Genomic DNA, 17,422 nt, shown 5'->3' with positions numbered 1-17,422 from the left:
ATCATCAGAGGACAACTCGGGCTTATTTCAAGATAACTCCGATCCAGTAAGTCATTGGCCGAAGTCCAAATGTTACAATTGCCTAGAACCCCATGTGCTGCTGCGCAGGCCATAATCCCGGAACTAGAACAGTCTATTTCATGAGCAACTAAGGGACTCAGTAGATTAAAATCCAGCTCAGGAGACACCGTGTTGCAGAGACACAAATCCAGGGCTAATTCGAATTCACAATCCAGGCAATGGAAAACAGGCTGCACGCAAGTGAAGAAAGAGAACTGGAAGGATAAACCATACGCCACACTTTGAATCGCCAAAGGCAGCGCACCATGGTATTGTAGCATTCGGTCACGCAGGTGGAGCAGCCGGGACTGTACGTTGAGGGGTACATACTGTGCATCCATTTTGCAATAAACAAAATAAAAGCAGAATGCAAGCGCCCAAAGCAAGGAGCAAGGGGAAACCTCCAAAGACACTCGAAAAAATTGAATGAAAAAATGCAGGGATCACACCGAATATAATCTGAAACGAGGTAACAAGGCCAGAGCATACTACGTTAAAAAAATGAGCCAAGCCAGTAGTCGACAAGGCATTCAAGATTGTGTGGATCAAAGCACCGAAGTGCAAGGGCAGGTCCATGTTTAATAAGGCATTAATTTCTGTACGAGTATTTGCAACGTGAAGGACAAATGTCTCACGCACAGATGTAAGAACTTCCTTCTGTTGAACTCTGCTTTCAAGGTCAGAATCGAGGGCCAGATGGAAGCATGCCATGTTGAGGAGGGAACAACACATACTTGCAACAAGTAACATGCTGGGAAACGGTAACAATGTAAGCAATACCGGCGTGCATCCCACAACACTCTTCATTATTTAATAATAAATAACAACCATTAGCAAGCAGTGTGAATGTAGGTGTAATGGCCGGGACTGGGGTGCCTTTCAAAACACATGCTAAATTTGGTGCAAGCACCTTGCACGAACCGTGCAACTGAAGATTTCTGCATCTTAATGAATGATCTGGTGTAGAGACGCAATCTTCGCCATTCAAAAACACTTCTTTACCATCCCTTAAACATCTGTAAGTGAATGGGAGGTTCCAAACTTCATGAAGATATGCTCCAACCAGGGGCTCAAATCTATCCATAGCATAGTGTTTCATGCAATTCTCGAATTTGCCTCTGCTACAGAAAAAGGCAATGGTTCTAATTTTTCAATATGCAACAGGGAATATGTGGTATCTTTCATTGACATAAATTGCTATTTCAAAGTCAAATTAAAAGGCAGAAATAACAAGCTTGTGTTCATGTAATCCCAAGGAACGCGACCATTCTTAAGTGTCTGCAAAGCCAAGGCAAACTGCATAACAGAACGCAATTGATTTTGCCCATCATATACCACTGAAACATCTTCTTGTACAATATCAACCACAGATGACAGAATATTATCTAAAGTGTAAATTCGGGAAGAAAGAATGTTAATGCTATTATCTACAACAGCAAGCGCTTTTTCTAAATTAGGTTGATCTATAGCTCGAAGCCTAGAAGCAGCTTCAATTTGAGACAGATTCCAAACTTCATTGTAACCAGCATATATCCATCTTTTCGATCTGCCACCCGCAGGGCCTTTCACAAAATCATTTAAATAGACAGTGTCAGTGAGTTTGGACAAATGTGACTTAACAGATGCTAAGGATGAATGTCTGAGCCAACTCTGGCACACTTTGCCTACAGAATAGGTGGTGACTGCGTGGTGAGTTTGAAAACAGGGATCAACTCTCACCTCCGTATAGCCAGGGGTCAGACCCAGAAAACGTTACTGGCAGGAATCTGCACTTTTTTGCCATAGCAACCAGCCTTCGGAATTAATGCTGGAAACATTAAAAGAAGCATTACTAATCAGTGCCTGTATTTCACTCAGGGGTGTACTGGTGAATTTATTCCAATTGGGGCATTCACCCAAATCAGGAAGGGAAGGAGCATTTAATTTTTTAGAAGTAGCCATCCAAAGCATGTTGTTTATGAAATAGTATCATTCAGAAACGACATATGGTTCGGGATGAGACATGCACGATGCAAAGCCTCAGTGTCTGCACTTGACAACTTTTAGAACCCCAAACAGATTTAAGATCAATAGTATCTCTCCACAGTTCATAGCCCCCAACAGCCAACTGGCCAATAAAGGACTTCGAATAAAGTAATTTCGTGTGTGTAAGTCGAACCTTGGAAAATGACTCTCCAGTCAATTTAAAATAAAATGCATTAGGGTTGGACTGATCAAAATCAGTAAAATAGGAAAACTTTTTCAGAAATGTTTTGGAGCTGCCTTCCACTGGTGCGGGACAATGTTCCCATTGTGTGAAATTAATCATGCTTCTGAATGAGCTAGTATTATGCAGAAAGTGATTGCCAAAATGTTGGTAAGAATACAAGTTTAAGTAAATTTTGTCCCAGGGTCCTCTGGTCTTTATGGCGTGATACTGAATTGCTGATACATAGTGGGACAGTTAGTACCTTTGGTGCACATGTCCTTTTTTCTCAAAGGAAAACTGTTTATTTTTAACCTTTAATTCCAATAATTGGTAGTAGAACTTGGGCGGAAATACGAAGCCGGGTTCGAATAGTATTGATGTTCCTGGATATTGGTGAACAATGTAAGATAATGAACGGATATCCCACTGATATTAATAACGTTAATAGTGGGATGGGTCTGTTTACCCTTCCATGCAGAATGGCGATGGTTTTCTTTTTCTCTTTCTCTTTCTTTTTCTTTTTCCTGAAAAATAAACACGTTTGGGTTTTGACTGTGTCACATGGTGTGTTAGGGGTAATTGAGAGATAATAATGAGAAATTTGAAAACATTTTGTATTTTAATAATTGCTGCTTATCGGTTTCTTCACAGATTCCAAAAAACCTCACATAAATAGAGGTAAAATACAAGACGCTTACCATATCAATGAACATAGCCTGGTAAAAACGCGTTTATGTGAACAACCATCCACCGTGAGTAGACACTTTAGGGGGTGTACTGCCTCGCTGGGTGAGTTTTTTTACATTCTTGGTCCTGAGGAATGCTGGGTCGAACAAGACCGGTTAGCTGAAACATGACGACCATTTTTTAGGACAGGGGGTTCAAATTTGCTTAACTCTATTCTGTCCGTTTCATGCACATTGGTTTTAATTGAGTTCGAATCACCTCTTTATTAAAAGTGTTGGTTGAGGGAGTGATCCATACTCATTTTAATTTCACACCTTTTTTGGTTCGATGTATTTTTACACGCACTAACTACAGGGACCCAATAAAGACAATGGCAACCTTCCTTGTTTAGGTGCCTGAGGGTTCCTTTTTCCTCTTGATAATTTCACTAACTTTAGTTTTGGCACAGTCATTCAGTCTGTAAGGAGCACTGTAGGGTGTTGGGGAATGTTTTCACCTGTCTATTTCTCTCTTTGCTGACTATAACCTAAGATACTCTCTAGTTGTTTATGATTGATTATTTCAAGGGGTAGGAGAGTATTTACTTTGGCCCTTTCTCTCCTGTTGTTTATACAAGAGTACAAATCACCATAATTTGCAGACTCTAAGTATAAATCTTCAGCATCAAAGGCAGCTTAATATTTCAAATTCAGTAAATAAAGCTTCAACCGCTTTTACATCCCAATCATCAGAGCAAATATTTTGTTCAACCACATCCCCTTTAGAAACATGGAGTACATTGGGAACATTAATAACCTCTGTGGGACCACGAATCTGGAACTTTACAGCAGCCCATATAATCCGATCTAAAACGGGCCAAGCAGTTATATTAACAAAAGTCTGGTCCCTCTTCATGATGTGCGACGAGGAGTGGGGAGCCAAAGTTTCATCAATCACTCAAATTGATGTTCTTTCTTCAACATAGTTTCCATTAATAAAACGAAAAAAATATGCCACAAATCCTATGGACATGAACAAAAAAATTGCAATCAGCACCAGCCAAATGTAAATCCAAGGTGGGATCAAAAAAATGTTTTCTAAACCAGATAACAAAAATTTAAACTTTTGAAGGGGTCTTTGATGTAGATGAGCCAGTGTCAAATGAAAAACGGGATTGATTAGCCACACGGGTTTCCAAATAAGACATAGACAAATCAGTCGGATAAGTATACTCATTGTCATTAAGAGGATCATCAGCAGGTAGATTCACTAAAGGATTCGTAAGTGGACCCATTTCAATGGCAATATTAGGCCTGACGGGAAGATTCGGGGCCAAAACAGAGTGTCGCTCCATTGCTGGACACGAAACCGCAGGCGTCAAACTATACAGTATCGGCCACCCTGTGTGGTTTGACATGGTCAACTTAAATGTACCTGTTCCCCTTTCGTCCAGGTAAAATGACTGTTCTTGTACCCTGCACACCAAACACTGCAACTGGAGCTCGATAGGAAGGACCAAATTCTTTTTTGTTGTCGATCTTCTCTCGGTCCAGTTCTCCAACCTGGGGTAGCCAGCCGACTACCGGAATCTGCAACGCAGCTTCAGACGTGGAGGGCAAGTGTTCCTTTGCAAGACTGTCTCTGGTCTTTTATAGATTCTGCAAAACATTAGAATGTTCATCTACATCAAAGGATGTGGCTCCCGCCGCCATGTCTAGACCGTCAAGGTCCAGAACAAACATCTTGATGCCAAAGAGCATTTCGTATGGGGTCCGCCCACCCAGAGACCTTCTAGGGAGATTAAGTGTACGTTGTACGCTATTCAAGTGGGTGAGCCATTCTCTGCCAGCACCTAACACCTTTGCTGTCAATGATTGCTTTAAATCACGGTTCATTCGCTCCACAACACTATTACCCTCAGGCCAGTATGGAGACGAAAATTTGACTTGGACCCCCCAATGAACTCATGGCATCCTTGTGCGCCTTAGAGGCGAACGCTGGACCCAGGTCCGAATAGAAGGTGCCACATGCAAAAATTCCCACAAAGACACGCAAATCACTTATGACAGGACCGCAGTGATCTAAATACGCAAGCGGCTTATTAGATATATACAGCTGAGTTTGGGGCGGGCGTGCAGCAGAAGAAGGCTTAATTTGCTGGCAAATGCCACATTGAAGGACAAAATCGCGTTTCTGTTTGTACAAACCCCGCCACCAATACCGTTGTTGGAGGAGAGATACAGTAGCTGACACGCCGGCATACGCCGACGCCATCCCAGCGTGGGATGCTGTAATCAAAGCCTGTCTGCGGTCCGCGTTAGGAATCAGTCTGTCACCAATGTCGTTAATTCTCACATAAGGAACTTTATCGGGATTTAAGTGATAAGAGTACTTCGAAGAGAAACCCTTAGGATAATTACCTCCCTTCTCAGTTGAGGCAATAGCTGCCAAGATGTCATCAACAATCTTACTTTTGGAACGTGTAACCGCTGCCACTACAAATGTTGCTACTGCCGTCTTTGCAGCCTCCTCAGTAAGACAGTTGCCAACAGCGTGAACTCCAATGCGCTGATGACCCGGAGTATGAATTACAAAAATGAGTGGGAGACGTTCTTTAAGTTCCGCCACTCGAACCCAGATAATTTTATGTTTTATTGTGCGATCTTTGGAGTTAAAATAATCATTTTGAGCCCAAACGGGTAGATTGTCATTGAAAGATTGTACACAGTAATAAGAATCACTCACAATAGGAGTAGTCAAACTGGGGTCTGCGTACTCCAATGTAAGCTTCAGAGCACGTAGTTCTGCCAACTGGGCGGTACAGTCCCCTAATGTCTGTGTATGCATGACATCAGACTTGAATTCACCATCCACCATCGTACCAACCACAATTGCACAGGCCACGGAATACGCGTGCTTAGAACCCGTAGCCCCTTGGGCACTTCCATCTGTGCAAATGATACAACGAAAATCCTCCAGTGGGCGCACAGTCAGAGGCGCAGGATGAACAAACTCATACTGCAAGAACTCTTGAGTCTGCAAAGAGGAATCAAAAATGAATGTTACATCCGGTGATGTCAAGGATGTAGCCCATTGTATCCACTAAGGGTGCAAGGCCTTGTAATTTGGTACACGGGTCTTCGTCACTGCCTCCAAGGCAGGATACGGAGTAACAACCACAATGCGTTTTCCTTGCGATAATACACGTTCCTTAAGAATTGCCATTTGCACTGCTGTCAAAAATGTTTCCACAGTGGAAAACCGCAACTCCGCCGAAGTATACACGTGTGACTTGTAAGCAATAGGAACTGTGTCTCCCTCATTAAAAGTGAGGTACGTGAAACCCACCGTCCCTGGTACGATTCTTATCACCAGGTTTGTGTGGTTATCACGAGTTGACAAGAACTTAGACTCAAGTAGGTCAGCCTGCAAAGATTGCAAGATGGCTGAATGTTCTGGAAGCCCGCACGATTTGGAAAAAGTTGGTTGCATCAATGCATAGAGCGGTTTGATACGCTGGGCATATTCAGGAATGTATGTACGTCCAAAATTTAGAAAGCCCAGTAAGGATTGTAGCTTTTTCAGCATTGTGGGAGTGGGCAAAAGTGTGTATTTCTCCAAGAAGTGAGGATCCAAGCCTCTACATTCATTGTTGATCTCGTAGCCCAGGAACAACACTGTGTATTCTGCAATGTGTAATTTTGCAAAGTTGAATTTATAGCCAAAGTTCGCAAAACAGAAAATTATGTGGTCAACACGGCACAGATGCGCCCATAACTCGTTGTCTGTGAGATAAATGTCATCCACATACGAACATGCATCTGCGTCGAGCCTCACAGGCAGAGAGACTATTCGGGCAGCAAAAACACCTGGACTGTTCTTGTAGCCCATGGCCACACACAGAACTTGGCGCTGTTTGCCGCCACAGGTAAAACTTGTCCACTGACTACTAAGTGCGGACAAGTTATGGGCAAAAAAGCCATTGGAAATGTTGTGCATGGTTTTGAACCTTTTACGCACAAGGCTATCCACTAGAGCAGAGCTTTGAGTGTTCTGCACCGCACACGTACGACAATGTGAGTTTAAGTGGCGGTAATCCGACACCAAACGGTACGGGCCATCTGGCTTGGTCACATTAAAAAGTGGGTTATTCATCGGAGACACAGACATTTCAATTACACCTTGATATTCCAATTATTCAAGGATTTCGGCCACAGAGGCTTTCGCCTCCCGCCTTATGGGGTATTGGGGTAGTGGCTGTGGCATTGACCGCAAAGGGATCTCATGTCGAGGGGAAAATGTGTCCCATCCACAGAGAGTATGGTACAAAGCCGGCGCAAGCATTTTAGCCCAATCTTCTGCAAACTGCAGTGCCTGCTCCTTCGGCACAGTGTGTGCGAAAGCAGGGAGGATCACCTCCTCCCCTTGTGGAGCAGCCAAGACAAACGGTGGGGGCCAGTCGACCTCCGCCAACAAAATGTCATAAGTAGTCATTAGATTTTCCTCAAAAAAAACTTTTATGGTACGTTCTATGTCTCCTTCAATTACAAGGACAATTTCATGAGCCACTGTAGTGTCTGCTGTTTCAACTACAACAAAGGTGTCAGTCGCTGTCACCTTCGGTAGTGGACCCAACCCCTCTCGAATGATGGTAATCTCTGCCGCGCTGTCCAGCAGGGACAGAGCCCATGTCAGATTCCGAAGCTGCGTTCTCACTATCTGTGGCATATCTTGCTGATACAGTAGCAACTTTCTTCTTTTGAAACTGGGGTCTTTGACGCGGTGTTCCGTGCTGCTTGCCTTTTCCGTCATCCTTACAAGGCTGCTCACGGCTCTGTTGAGCACCTTGAACTCTGCCGCCGCCTCCTCCACCGGTGGCTGTTACCAATGTTTCCTGCAAAGAGTGAGGAGAACGTTGTTCAGGAACATGAAACCTATCAGGTGACTTAATAGTTCTGCAGTCGCGCAAATCATATTTACGCTCTACAGGGGCAGGTGTAGGTGAAGCAGGATGGGAACCCTGTTTCTGCTGCTGTTGCTTCCCCTGTTGTTTGTTCTTACTCCAATTTTGTTTCTGAACCTTCGGGCGGTCATTTTTATCGTACGACCCTTGCTGAGTCTGCTGTTGCTTTTCTTTATTCGCGAAAGGCTTAACACCTAAACTATTACAGCCCACGGTCTTATAAGCCTCCGTAATAATTTTCGTCAACTGACGGGGTATGTCGGCGTCGGGGACCTCGCGAAGAGCATTAGCAACTTGGAAACGTACAGCATCCCCCTTGACATTAGCAAGGACGATATCACGTACCATATCAAACGCTCCCACGAGGCGCATTCCCAACTCCACTGCTGCCTCTGGTCCATGCTCATCTTGAACAGGATTGATCACAGTGGGCAAGACAGTCATTGACGGGGTGCCAAAGCACCTAGTATAGACCGCCACAAAAATCACCCCCCAAGTTGTACACAATGTTACGTCAGGCACTAAGTCTTTCTGCAAACTCAGGTGAGAATCTTGTGTTTCTCAACAGGATTAGTATTCGGGAACACAGCTTCCAGTTGGTCAAACATTTTGGCAAGCCAGAAAGGCATTTCTTCCTTATCTTGGGGACGCATGCCCATGACCGCATTAACCATGACGGGACTAAGTTTGAGTCCGCCACCGCCAACTGGATGCGCTGCACCACCCGGGGCCCAACCAGGGAGGTTGCAAGTAATGTAGTGAACCAGATCCCCAATAACTGCAACTGAAGAGGCATATAGGGATAGCAGTTGTTGGACTGTCAAAGCAGACACCGCTGGGGATAAGGAGTATAAGCAGCCACACACGCCAAGTAGCACCTGGAATGGCCAACGGTCCTTGTCTGACCGCTGTAACAATGTGTGGGAGGGCACCAGTAAACCAAACGGCATGCTGCCAAACAGAAATCGGAATTTCTACTGTCCGATATGGAGCCTACACTGCAGGAGCATCAGCAGGGGTGTAAATGTGAAAAACACCAGAATTAGCATCCACCGTGGGAAATGTGACACATGAGTAATACAACTCAAATCGGTATGCCATGTCATCAGAGACTACAAAAACCACCACCTGTCCCTCTAGAGAAATGAGGTATTCCTGCAAATGATTACGCACAGCTACACGACTGTGTGCCGGGATATCAACGGCAGCCATATCGAAACAGTAACAGAGAAGTACAATACAATACTATAACGCACAACTGGGTAGTAATTCAAAGAGGAAACCTTTGAGAAGTATCAAGCTTGAAACAACCTATGTAAATATAGGTAGTTTTTTTTATCCATCACTACCGTCAACCGGAAACGATTGTGAGGGTGTTGTAGACTGATATAAGCACTACTCACAATAAGACCACACTCGTTGGCGGCGCCATGTAATAGGGATTCTGAGCAAAGACAGAACTGTGCACAGAGACTTAGGACCTCAGTGAATTAGGGTGTGCCAAAACTCACCTTAGTACCCAAAATCCCCTACTAGACTAGCAATCAGTGTCACATTAGCTCTTCGTCCTATAGCAAAGAAACCAATGATTAGACAACCTAGAACATGTGACTTAGGACCATCGCAGGAATGGTGGGAAGTGAGAACACTCTTTTGTTATAAGTTCATACCAGTCCACAACAGGAGTAAAATAGAGACACGGTAAGGTTAAAATGTTTATTTTAACGACGTGATCTCAAGCGCAGTATTTTAATCAACATAAGCATACATATGATTAAGAATAATGGGGTCAGCATGGTTACAATTCCATAAAATACAAAAGGAGGAATCATATTACAATGATAGTGCATACAGGTGATAAAAGGGCCTATTTAAAGCACCCTCCCTACATAGGAACTATGTATTATAAAACTATAGAAGGTCTCTGGAGTTTTCTTAGTGGGAACCCATTTACCTGTCCGCTCAGTAAGGGTAAATTACATCAGGATCGGTTAGTCACGCGTGACTGAGAGAGGACTGGCGGAGTCGCTGTTGAGAGCTCTTGAACGAGCTGAGAATGCCCGGCGGACCTGCGTACAGACATCGGTGCGAGGCCTGAGACCGGACACGCACAGGAGGCTGAGGTGAGCACAGTGTGGGCCTCAGCCACGCGAGAGCTGGGGATGCAGCGCGGCCTACACAGGCCAACTTCAAATAGCGCAGACAGGCAAAGACATCCATCCACCTGGTGGATAGAAGTGAAGGCCAGGTGAGGGAATCAACTACGGGCCTGCAGGGGCGAGCACACTGAAGTATTCTGCAGGTGGATTCAAGAGGCAATAGCACAGCAGGGGCTCCAGGAGTAGGCCCCGGACCGCCTGGGGGTGCGAGATTGCGGCAGCACTGCAACAGATGGAGGTGAACAGACCAGTGCAGAGAGTCTGGCAGTAGTACATGCTGTGCTGCGGAGTTCGTGGTGACAGAGCACACAGGAGACTGTTCTGGAGATTGCACGCAAGCAGAGAGAGGTCTGAAGTGATTCCACCCCCCTGCCTCCATGGGATGGCCTAGACCTGCACAATCATACAGCGACACATGGCTGCAAAAGGGGTAAGCTGAGCATAGTACTGGGCAACGAAGACAAGGACAGGGGCTCGCCGGCTGGGGTCCGCAGGCGAGATGCATGCACTACTTTGGGACAGACGGCGGTCCCGGCTGGGACAGCAGCAGAGCGGGGGGCCTGGAAGAGGCGGCTGGTAGGGCATGTGATTGGTCCAACAGAGGCAGAGTGTGCAACTTTCTAGCTACAGCAGGGGGCAAGGCCCCTGGCACTCCTGCGATGGGGCGATTGAAAGGCAGGCAGCAAGACAGTGATGCTGGCTTTGACCACGTCCCAGACACGGCAGCATCTATGGACGCCTCCCAACAGGCCAACTGTATACCATCTACTAATGCAGTGGAGATTTATATAGTAGCATGGGCCCTCATTAAGGGGATGTGCCATAAGCCATACTCTGAGTTGTGTAGCACATGCTATAGACTTCATGAAAACAATGTGTTGGTTACATTTCAAAACCTATAAAAACACTGAAAGTCAGCAATTGTAGTTGTGTATGCCCCTTTGGAGGAATTACAAAATGACATAGTCAATGACAATGCATATTCCTTAAACAATTACATCATCATAGTTTTCTAGAGGATATAGGGCACATCAGGGCCTCACTATGCACTCTCTAATCAGGTATTTTTAGATCTACTGGCCCATCAAGATCCACATGAACATTTCCCCATAAATCCTTCAATCTCTCAAGATGCCCTTTTTTCCGAGTTCAGGCCATAATGCCCATCTATCCACACCATCGTCAGGAACACACTGCTTCTTTCTCATCTGAAATTCCATCCTCATAGAGTGCTTTGACATCCCAACCCCAACAGGTTTCACAATGACCCCTCTCCTTCAAGTCTACCCGTTCATGTCCCCATGAGCACTGCTTCCCAGATGTCCTCTTTCCTGCTTCTGTACTTTGATACCTGCACTTCTCCATGTTCCTCTTCCCTATATAATGTTCGCTGAGCCACTCTACCCCATCAGAATCAGGTTCCATTGACCTACATCCCATCACTGTGTAACTGTAAATGAGAGAGTTATACAAAAGGAATCAGGAGATGTTTTCTTCATTTGCTTACATTGAAGCGAGACAATATTGGGTGGGAGATTGCTAAACTAACAATTGTGAGTCTCCCTCCTACATCCAGTCTGTGGGCATGTATATAAAACTATATGCATTGAAGTGGCTTCATAGGTAGTAACAGTATAAAGGCGAAACAGTCATAGACACATATTTACCTGTATTCCATTCATGACCACAGCTAGCCCAAGGAAGGTCTGTGGTGAATGAGCTGAAGAGGTAGAAAAAGGCCCAGGCAAGAATGATTATGTAGTATATATCCAGCAGCATGACAATCACCTGAGAGGCATATCCAATTCCTAGAAGAGAGGGAAAATGGTGTAAAGGTAAAGTATAGCCAAAGGAACCTAAGGAATTTCGTAAAGTTTTGTGTTTGTTAACTCTATCAGCAGTGCTACAAGATGAGTTTAAGCTGCCTGTAGCTACTGCCCACAGAGTTATCAATACCAGGTTTATCAAGCAGGATTTATCAGATAATTATAAGGTAAACCTTTAGGGTTTCATCAGAAATTGGGAATAAGATGCTGAATCAGAAACAGAGGCACAGATTTTAACATCATTCTTCATTTCCACTTCATATTTTCACCCAGATAATATGGCTGCTTCTGGGGCAAACTTAAAAATGCAACCCAATCACACTGAAAGACAGCCAAAAAACATTTCCATCTCTTCCTCTACCTTTTCAGTATCAATATTCTGTATTGAGTGCATTTATATAGCTCTTTCTCTTTGAAGTGGCGTAGTATATATTGTGTGTGGCACGAACAGAGGAATAATAGGGCTAATTTATAAATAGGCGGGCAGCCCGTTTCTCCATCAGGGAGACAGAGTAAAATACTCTGTCACCCTGACAGAGGTGCTGCCTGCCTAACTTAGAAATTATCGCCAAACTGGTGGCCATTTCTAAAGCATTAACAGGAGCCTCAATCATAGCAGTTCCTAAGAATGCTGTTTACAGTTTGACGCAAGGCTGAGTGAACATGACATAGCCCTGAACCAAAATGTTCTATTTTTATTTTCAAAAAGAAAATCCCACAGAGGGCTTCTCTTTTTAAAAATAAAAAATAAAATGCTCTCTGCGTTTAGCAGTTTTTACTCCCTATTCATAGTGGCTCTTATAATCAAAAAATCTATAGGTCAGACAAGAAAGGTTCACTGACTGGAACAATTGGGCTAATTTGTGCTCCTTCAGTACGTTTGCCAACAATTTCTTGGAAATAGCTGGGCAAGATGCTTCGGGATCTGACCACAGACTTTCCAGGCCGATTGTCCTAAAGGAATGTCTAACATAAGAAAACCAGGGTAAACTACCCGCCCCAAGCATAGACAACACAACTTTTAGCTCGTTCTTGTAACTAGCCAGCTCAGGGGTGCTCCACAGCCTCCGCCAATACAATAGTGGTCGGATGGAAATAATGTCTGCTACAGGAACAATATTTAGATCCATCCTTAGCGGGACAAGTGGGTACTTTTGGGTAAGGTCAGAATGTGTCTTATGAAATTATTTTTCGTAACTGCGAGGGCATTCTGTGGCTTATGCACCCACAGTTCTGCCCCATAGAGACATGCTGACCTCGCTTGCACCCTGTAGATTTCCAATGGAGGGCTTAGATTTTTAGCAACGCAACTCCTATGGACTTTTAGGATACCCCCAACTGCCTGGGTGAGTTTTATGTTGGCCTTAACCAGCTGGGGGCCCCGCCCCATTTTTTCAGTCAGTGTAAGCCCAAGGTAATTAAAGGTAGGGACCCTTTCAAGTACTCCCTGTTCTAACTGCGGCTGTGGGCAATTAGTAGAATTAGGATTGAAAACCATGTATTTCGTATTTTTATGTTAATCACAAGATTCCTTTTTTGGCAGAACTGTGTGAACTAGTTTAGTACGTGCTGCACACCCCGATCTGACTTAGACAGCAGCAGGGTATCATCCGCAAACATTAAGGCGGGAAACCCTGTCTGGGCCAATTTGGGGGAGTCTAAATCTTTGGCGGTGAGTAGGACATCTACCAGTCCGTTTAGGAAGAGGGAGAAAAGGGTCGGCGCCAACACACAACCCTGCCTCACCCCCTTCTCGACAGGAAACGGGGCTGTCAATTGTCCGTTCCTGCCGTACCTCACTCTAGCAAAGGTGCCTTCGTGTAGCAGTTTAAGCTGATAGCAAAGATATGGTGGGACCCCCATTGTCAACAAGATCGTCCAAAGTTGGCTTCGGTCCAACATATCAAATGCTCATTTGAGATCAACAAAGGTTAAATATAGGCTCCCACCCTCCAATACAACATGCTTCCAGTATATTAATTGGAGCCTAAATAATTGGTCTATAGTGGAGGTTTTGGCCCTAAAGCCTGCTTGCAGTGGAGTGAGGATGTCATGGTCACTAATCCACTCCTGCAGTCACGGTAGGAGTACCCTAGCGTACACTTTTTGTGAGACATCAATGAGGCTGATCGGCCTGTAATTAGCTGGATCCAGAGGGGAGCCTTTTTTCAAAATGGGGATAATCTCAGCCCCGGACCAAGTAATGTGTATTGGGAGTCCCTGTAAGATCGCATTAAATAATACATTTAAGTAAGGGACCCACACTACCTGCTCACTTTTAAACAGGTCACCGGGGATCCAGTCTAGTCCTGTGGCTTTATTCATTTGGAGCTTACTTAAGGCTGACCTTACCTCGACCACCGTACAGGGTGGTATATGCCAGGTAGGGTCTGCTGTCAGCAAAATCGCTGGCAGCTCGCATTGCTCCTTTGGTAGTGAAGAATAAAGATCTTTAAAATATAGACACCATGTCTCTTCTGCAATGTTTGGTTCAACACAGGACTTTCCCTCAATACTCCCTGTGTGAACCAAATTCCAAAAAGCCCTGTTTTTTTTTTCATCTCGGGCGGACTTAATATCTAACCATCTATTTTCTTCCCATTCGGATTTTGCAATGTTAGTAATTCTTTTAAAATCAGCCCTTGATACCTTTATAGAGACAGAATCTCCACCCTTTAGGGTTGCTAACAGGGTTCGCTTGGCAAACCTACAACCCCTGTTAAACCACTGGTTATTTGTACTACGGGGTTTACCTTTATTTGGCTGTGTACTGTAAAAGAAATCCCCCAGGGTTGCCACCATCTCTTGGTGAATTTTTCCCAGATCATTCCCAGTGGTACTATCCAAGGTGTTCAATTGGACTGTGGCTGCCTGTTCAATGAGGGGAATGATAACGTTGTACAATCTTGCAACAATGTTTTGGGTTTGAATAATTTTTGCCCAGCGAATACGCTTCCCTCCATTGAGTATTCTAAGATCACTTCGAGGCTGGAAAAAGGGACCTTTGTCTGTATCACCTACCTGGAAATCTAGCTTAATGATCAATGGGTTGTGATCACTTTCCATGCGCACTACAACCTTAAAATCTACCACTTTATGCCAGAGTTCCAAGCTAATTAAAGAGTAACCTATCACAGATGCCTGATCTAGGGCCAGATGTAGGTAAATCTATTTTACCGACACTTAAATACCGAATTTTACCGATTCGGTATTTAAGAGTCGGTAAAATAGATGTACCGAGATGTAGGTAAATCCAGATGTGGATTTACCGATTCTTTAAAAGTCGGTATTTACCGATTCGGTAAATACCGACCTGTAATGCTCCATTCATTCCTATGGGCTTTGAAGCCCATAGGAATGAATGGGGCATTACAGGTCGGTATTTACCGATCGGTAAATACAGATTTTTGGCAAGGGTGCAGGGGGTGTCACTTTGACACCCTCTAGCACCCCCAAAAAAGGTTCGGGGGCCATATGGCAGGCATACCTGCCCTAAGGGCAGGTCTGCCTGTCATATGGCACAGGTGTGCATGCACACATGTGCATGCTCACCTGAATCGGTATTTCACCATCAAATTGAATTTGATGGTAAAATACCGATTTCTTAGGCCTTGTGGGACTCATCAGAGTCCCACCTACATATCGATTTTACAGAATCTGTAATTTTACCGGTCTGTAAATTTACCGACCGGTATATTTACAGATTCTGTAAAATTACAGATCGGTAAATTACAGAACGGTAAAATTACCGATTCTGCCCCCTACATCTCAAATTCCTTTTACCGGTCGGTAACGGCCGAATTCGGCCGTTACCGACCGGTAAAACCCTACCTACATCTGGCCCCTAGTCTTTTAAAGGTTGGGAGACCAGGATTGTCATTTGGGAAATGCCCATTACAAGCCCTTAATGAGGAGGATAGTGTAGGGGAGGTCATTTGGAGCACTAGTGGTGTAGAGGTCTTTACCTCATAGGTATTAGGGGGTGGAATAGACCAAATCGTGTCTTCTTCTACAGTAATCGATTTAAGCGCTCCCTTGAGGGGTTCATAGTGGCAATTAAAATCCCCCCAATCAAAAGAGTCACACCTCCCGGTAAAGATTTTAATAGGGTATCCAATAAGGCCAAAGAAGGAGAGGTGCCACTACAATGAACGGGTCGGGAATAAATATTAATAAGTGCCAGTTTTTGTTGATTTTTAAAGGACAAAAGAATACAGATTATGTCTGGTGACATGGTATTGACTCTTTTAACCACGCATTCAATATGAGTTCCTACCCAAATGCACATCCCCCCTGAGGGTCTGCCTCTGGGTCCCTTAACTGCGGGTGCAAAGTAGGTCGCATAACCCACCAGATGAATCAAAATTTAGGGCCCACGTTTCTTGAAAGAGACAGATTTCAAAGGATCTATAAACTCTCCCGAGTCTGGCAAGTCCATTTTAGCCATAAGGCCCGCGATATTCCACGACGGTAAGCTGAGGCCTCCACTACAGCTCACTGGCCCCCTTCCAGGCCTAGTAACGGGTCCAGGGCCCTCCAGTGGTCCTCCAATAGTGCCGGGGTGAGAGGAGGGCTCCACTACTGGTACTAAGGAAGCTGATACCATAGATAGTGGGCTAGGACTTTCGCTACTCAAAGCCTGGATCCCAACCTCGGCCGCTGGAACATCCAAAGTTGTATTTCTACTTTCCTTGAACTCCATTGGCACGATTATTGAGGGATCTCGTTTAGTATAGAGTGTAGCAGGGTTTCTGTTCTCCCACAGAACTGTGCACAGAGGATTGGAACCTCAGCGAATTAGTGTGACCCAAAACTCACCTTAGTACCCAACAAACCCCTTACCGAGCTAGCTACAGTGTCTCATTGGTCATAACAAACTCCCAATGTTTAGACAAACCAGAACATGAGCTTACAATACCTCAGGTTACGTGGAACACATGAGCACTCTTTAGTTATACAATCATTTCAAACCAGAACTTGGAGTAAATGAGGACACGTGCACATTTGAAATATTTATTTACTAATGCCGTCTTCTCAGGCGCAGTATCTTAGATAATACAAGGAGACATATTATCAGAAGCAAAAGTTATCAGCATAGTTACTAGTCCATAGAAAGCAAATGGAGACAGCATGCTAACATGCTGTAATGAATAAGGGTTAACAACACTTATTTCACACCCTCCCTAACACACATATTATATTAATAGCTAAGAAGGTCTCTTTGGGTTTTAACAGGGCGGGCCCATACCTCAGGATCCTAGAATGAAGAGATCACATCAGCATACACCAGCTCTCTCTGCATGCGAACAGCATCAAGTGTGTTTGTGTGCTTCAAGCAAAGCAATATAAAACCCGCCTAAAGCCCAAAGTTGGCAGAAGCTGCACTTATGTTATGTCTATGAAGGCGCGAAGATCAGACCTCATAACAATTCTGTATTGTGTTATTCCTGAAGCTTCAGCACTCTCTGTACAGACATAGTTTATTAAGCAAAGCTGATATCAGAGTAATAACATATTATTCTCATGTAAACCACAACGAACTACTAGGTTGAAAGCTAAA

At 44.4% G+C, this 17,422-nt stretch overlaps 1 protein-coding gene across 2 annotated transcripts in view; it reads right to left on the bottom strand.

The window, feature by feature from the left end:
* The window catches only part of LOC144769598 (sodium- and chloride-dependent GABA transporter 2-like), a 762,140-nt gene that overhangs the window by 485,649 nt on the left and 259,069 nt on the right, over window positions 1-17,422 (bottom strand). For both annotated transcript variants that reach the window (XR_013598730.1, XM_078653757.1), the window contains exon 4: window positions 11,704-11,844. Coding sequence is in view for 1 of the 2 variants with exons in the window: in XM_078653757.1 (XP_078509883.1) it covers window positions 11,704-11,844 (141 nt within the window). In the remaining variant the exon portion in view is untranslated. The remainder of the gene's footprint in view (window positions 1-11,703; window positions 11,845-17,422) is intronic.

Source organism: Lissotriton helveticus, chromosome 1_1 (assembly GCF_964261635.1).
Source record: "Lissotriton helveticus chromosome 1_1, aLisHel1.1, whole genome shotgun sequence".
Classification (NCBI taxonomy): domain Eukaryota; kingdom Metazoa; phylum Chordata; class Amphibia; order Caudata; family Salamandridae; genus Lissotriton; species Lissotriton helveticus.
Note: the sequence above shows the minus strand (reverse complement) of the source record. Positions and strands in the feature narration are given on the sequence as shown.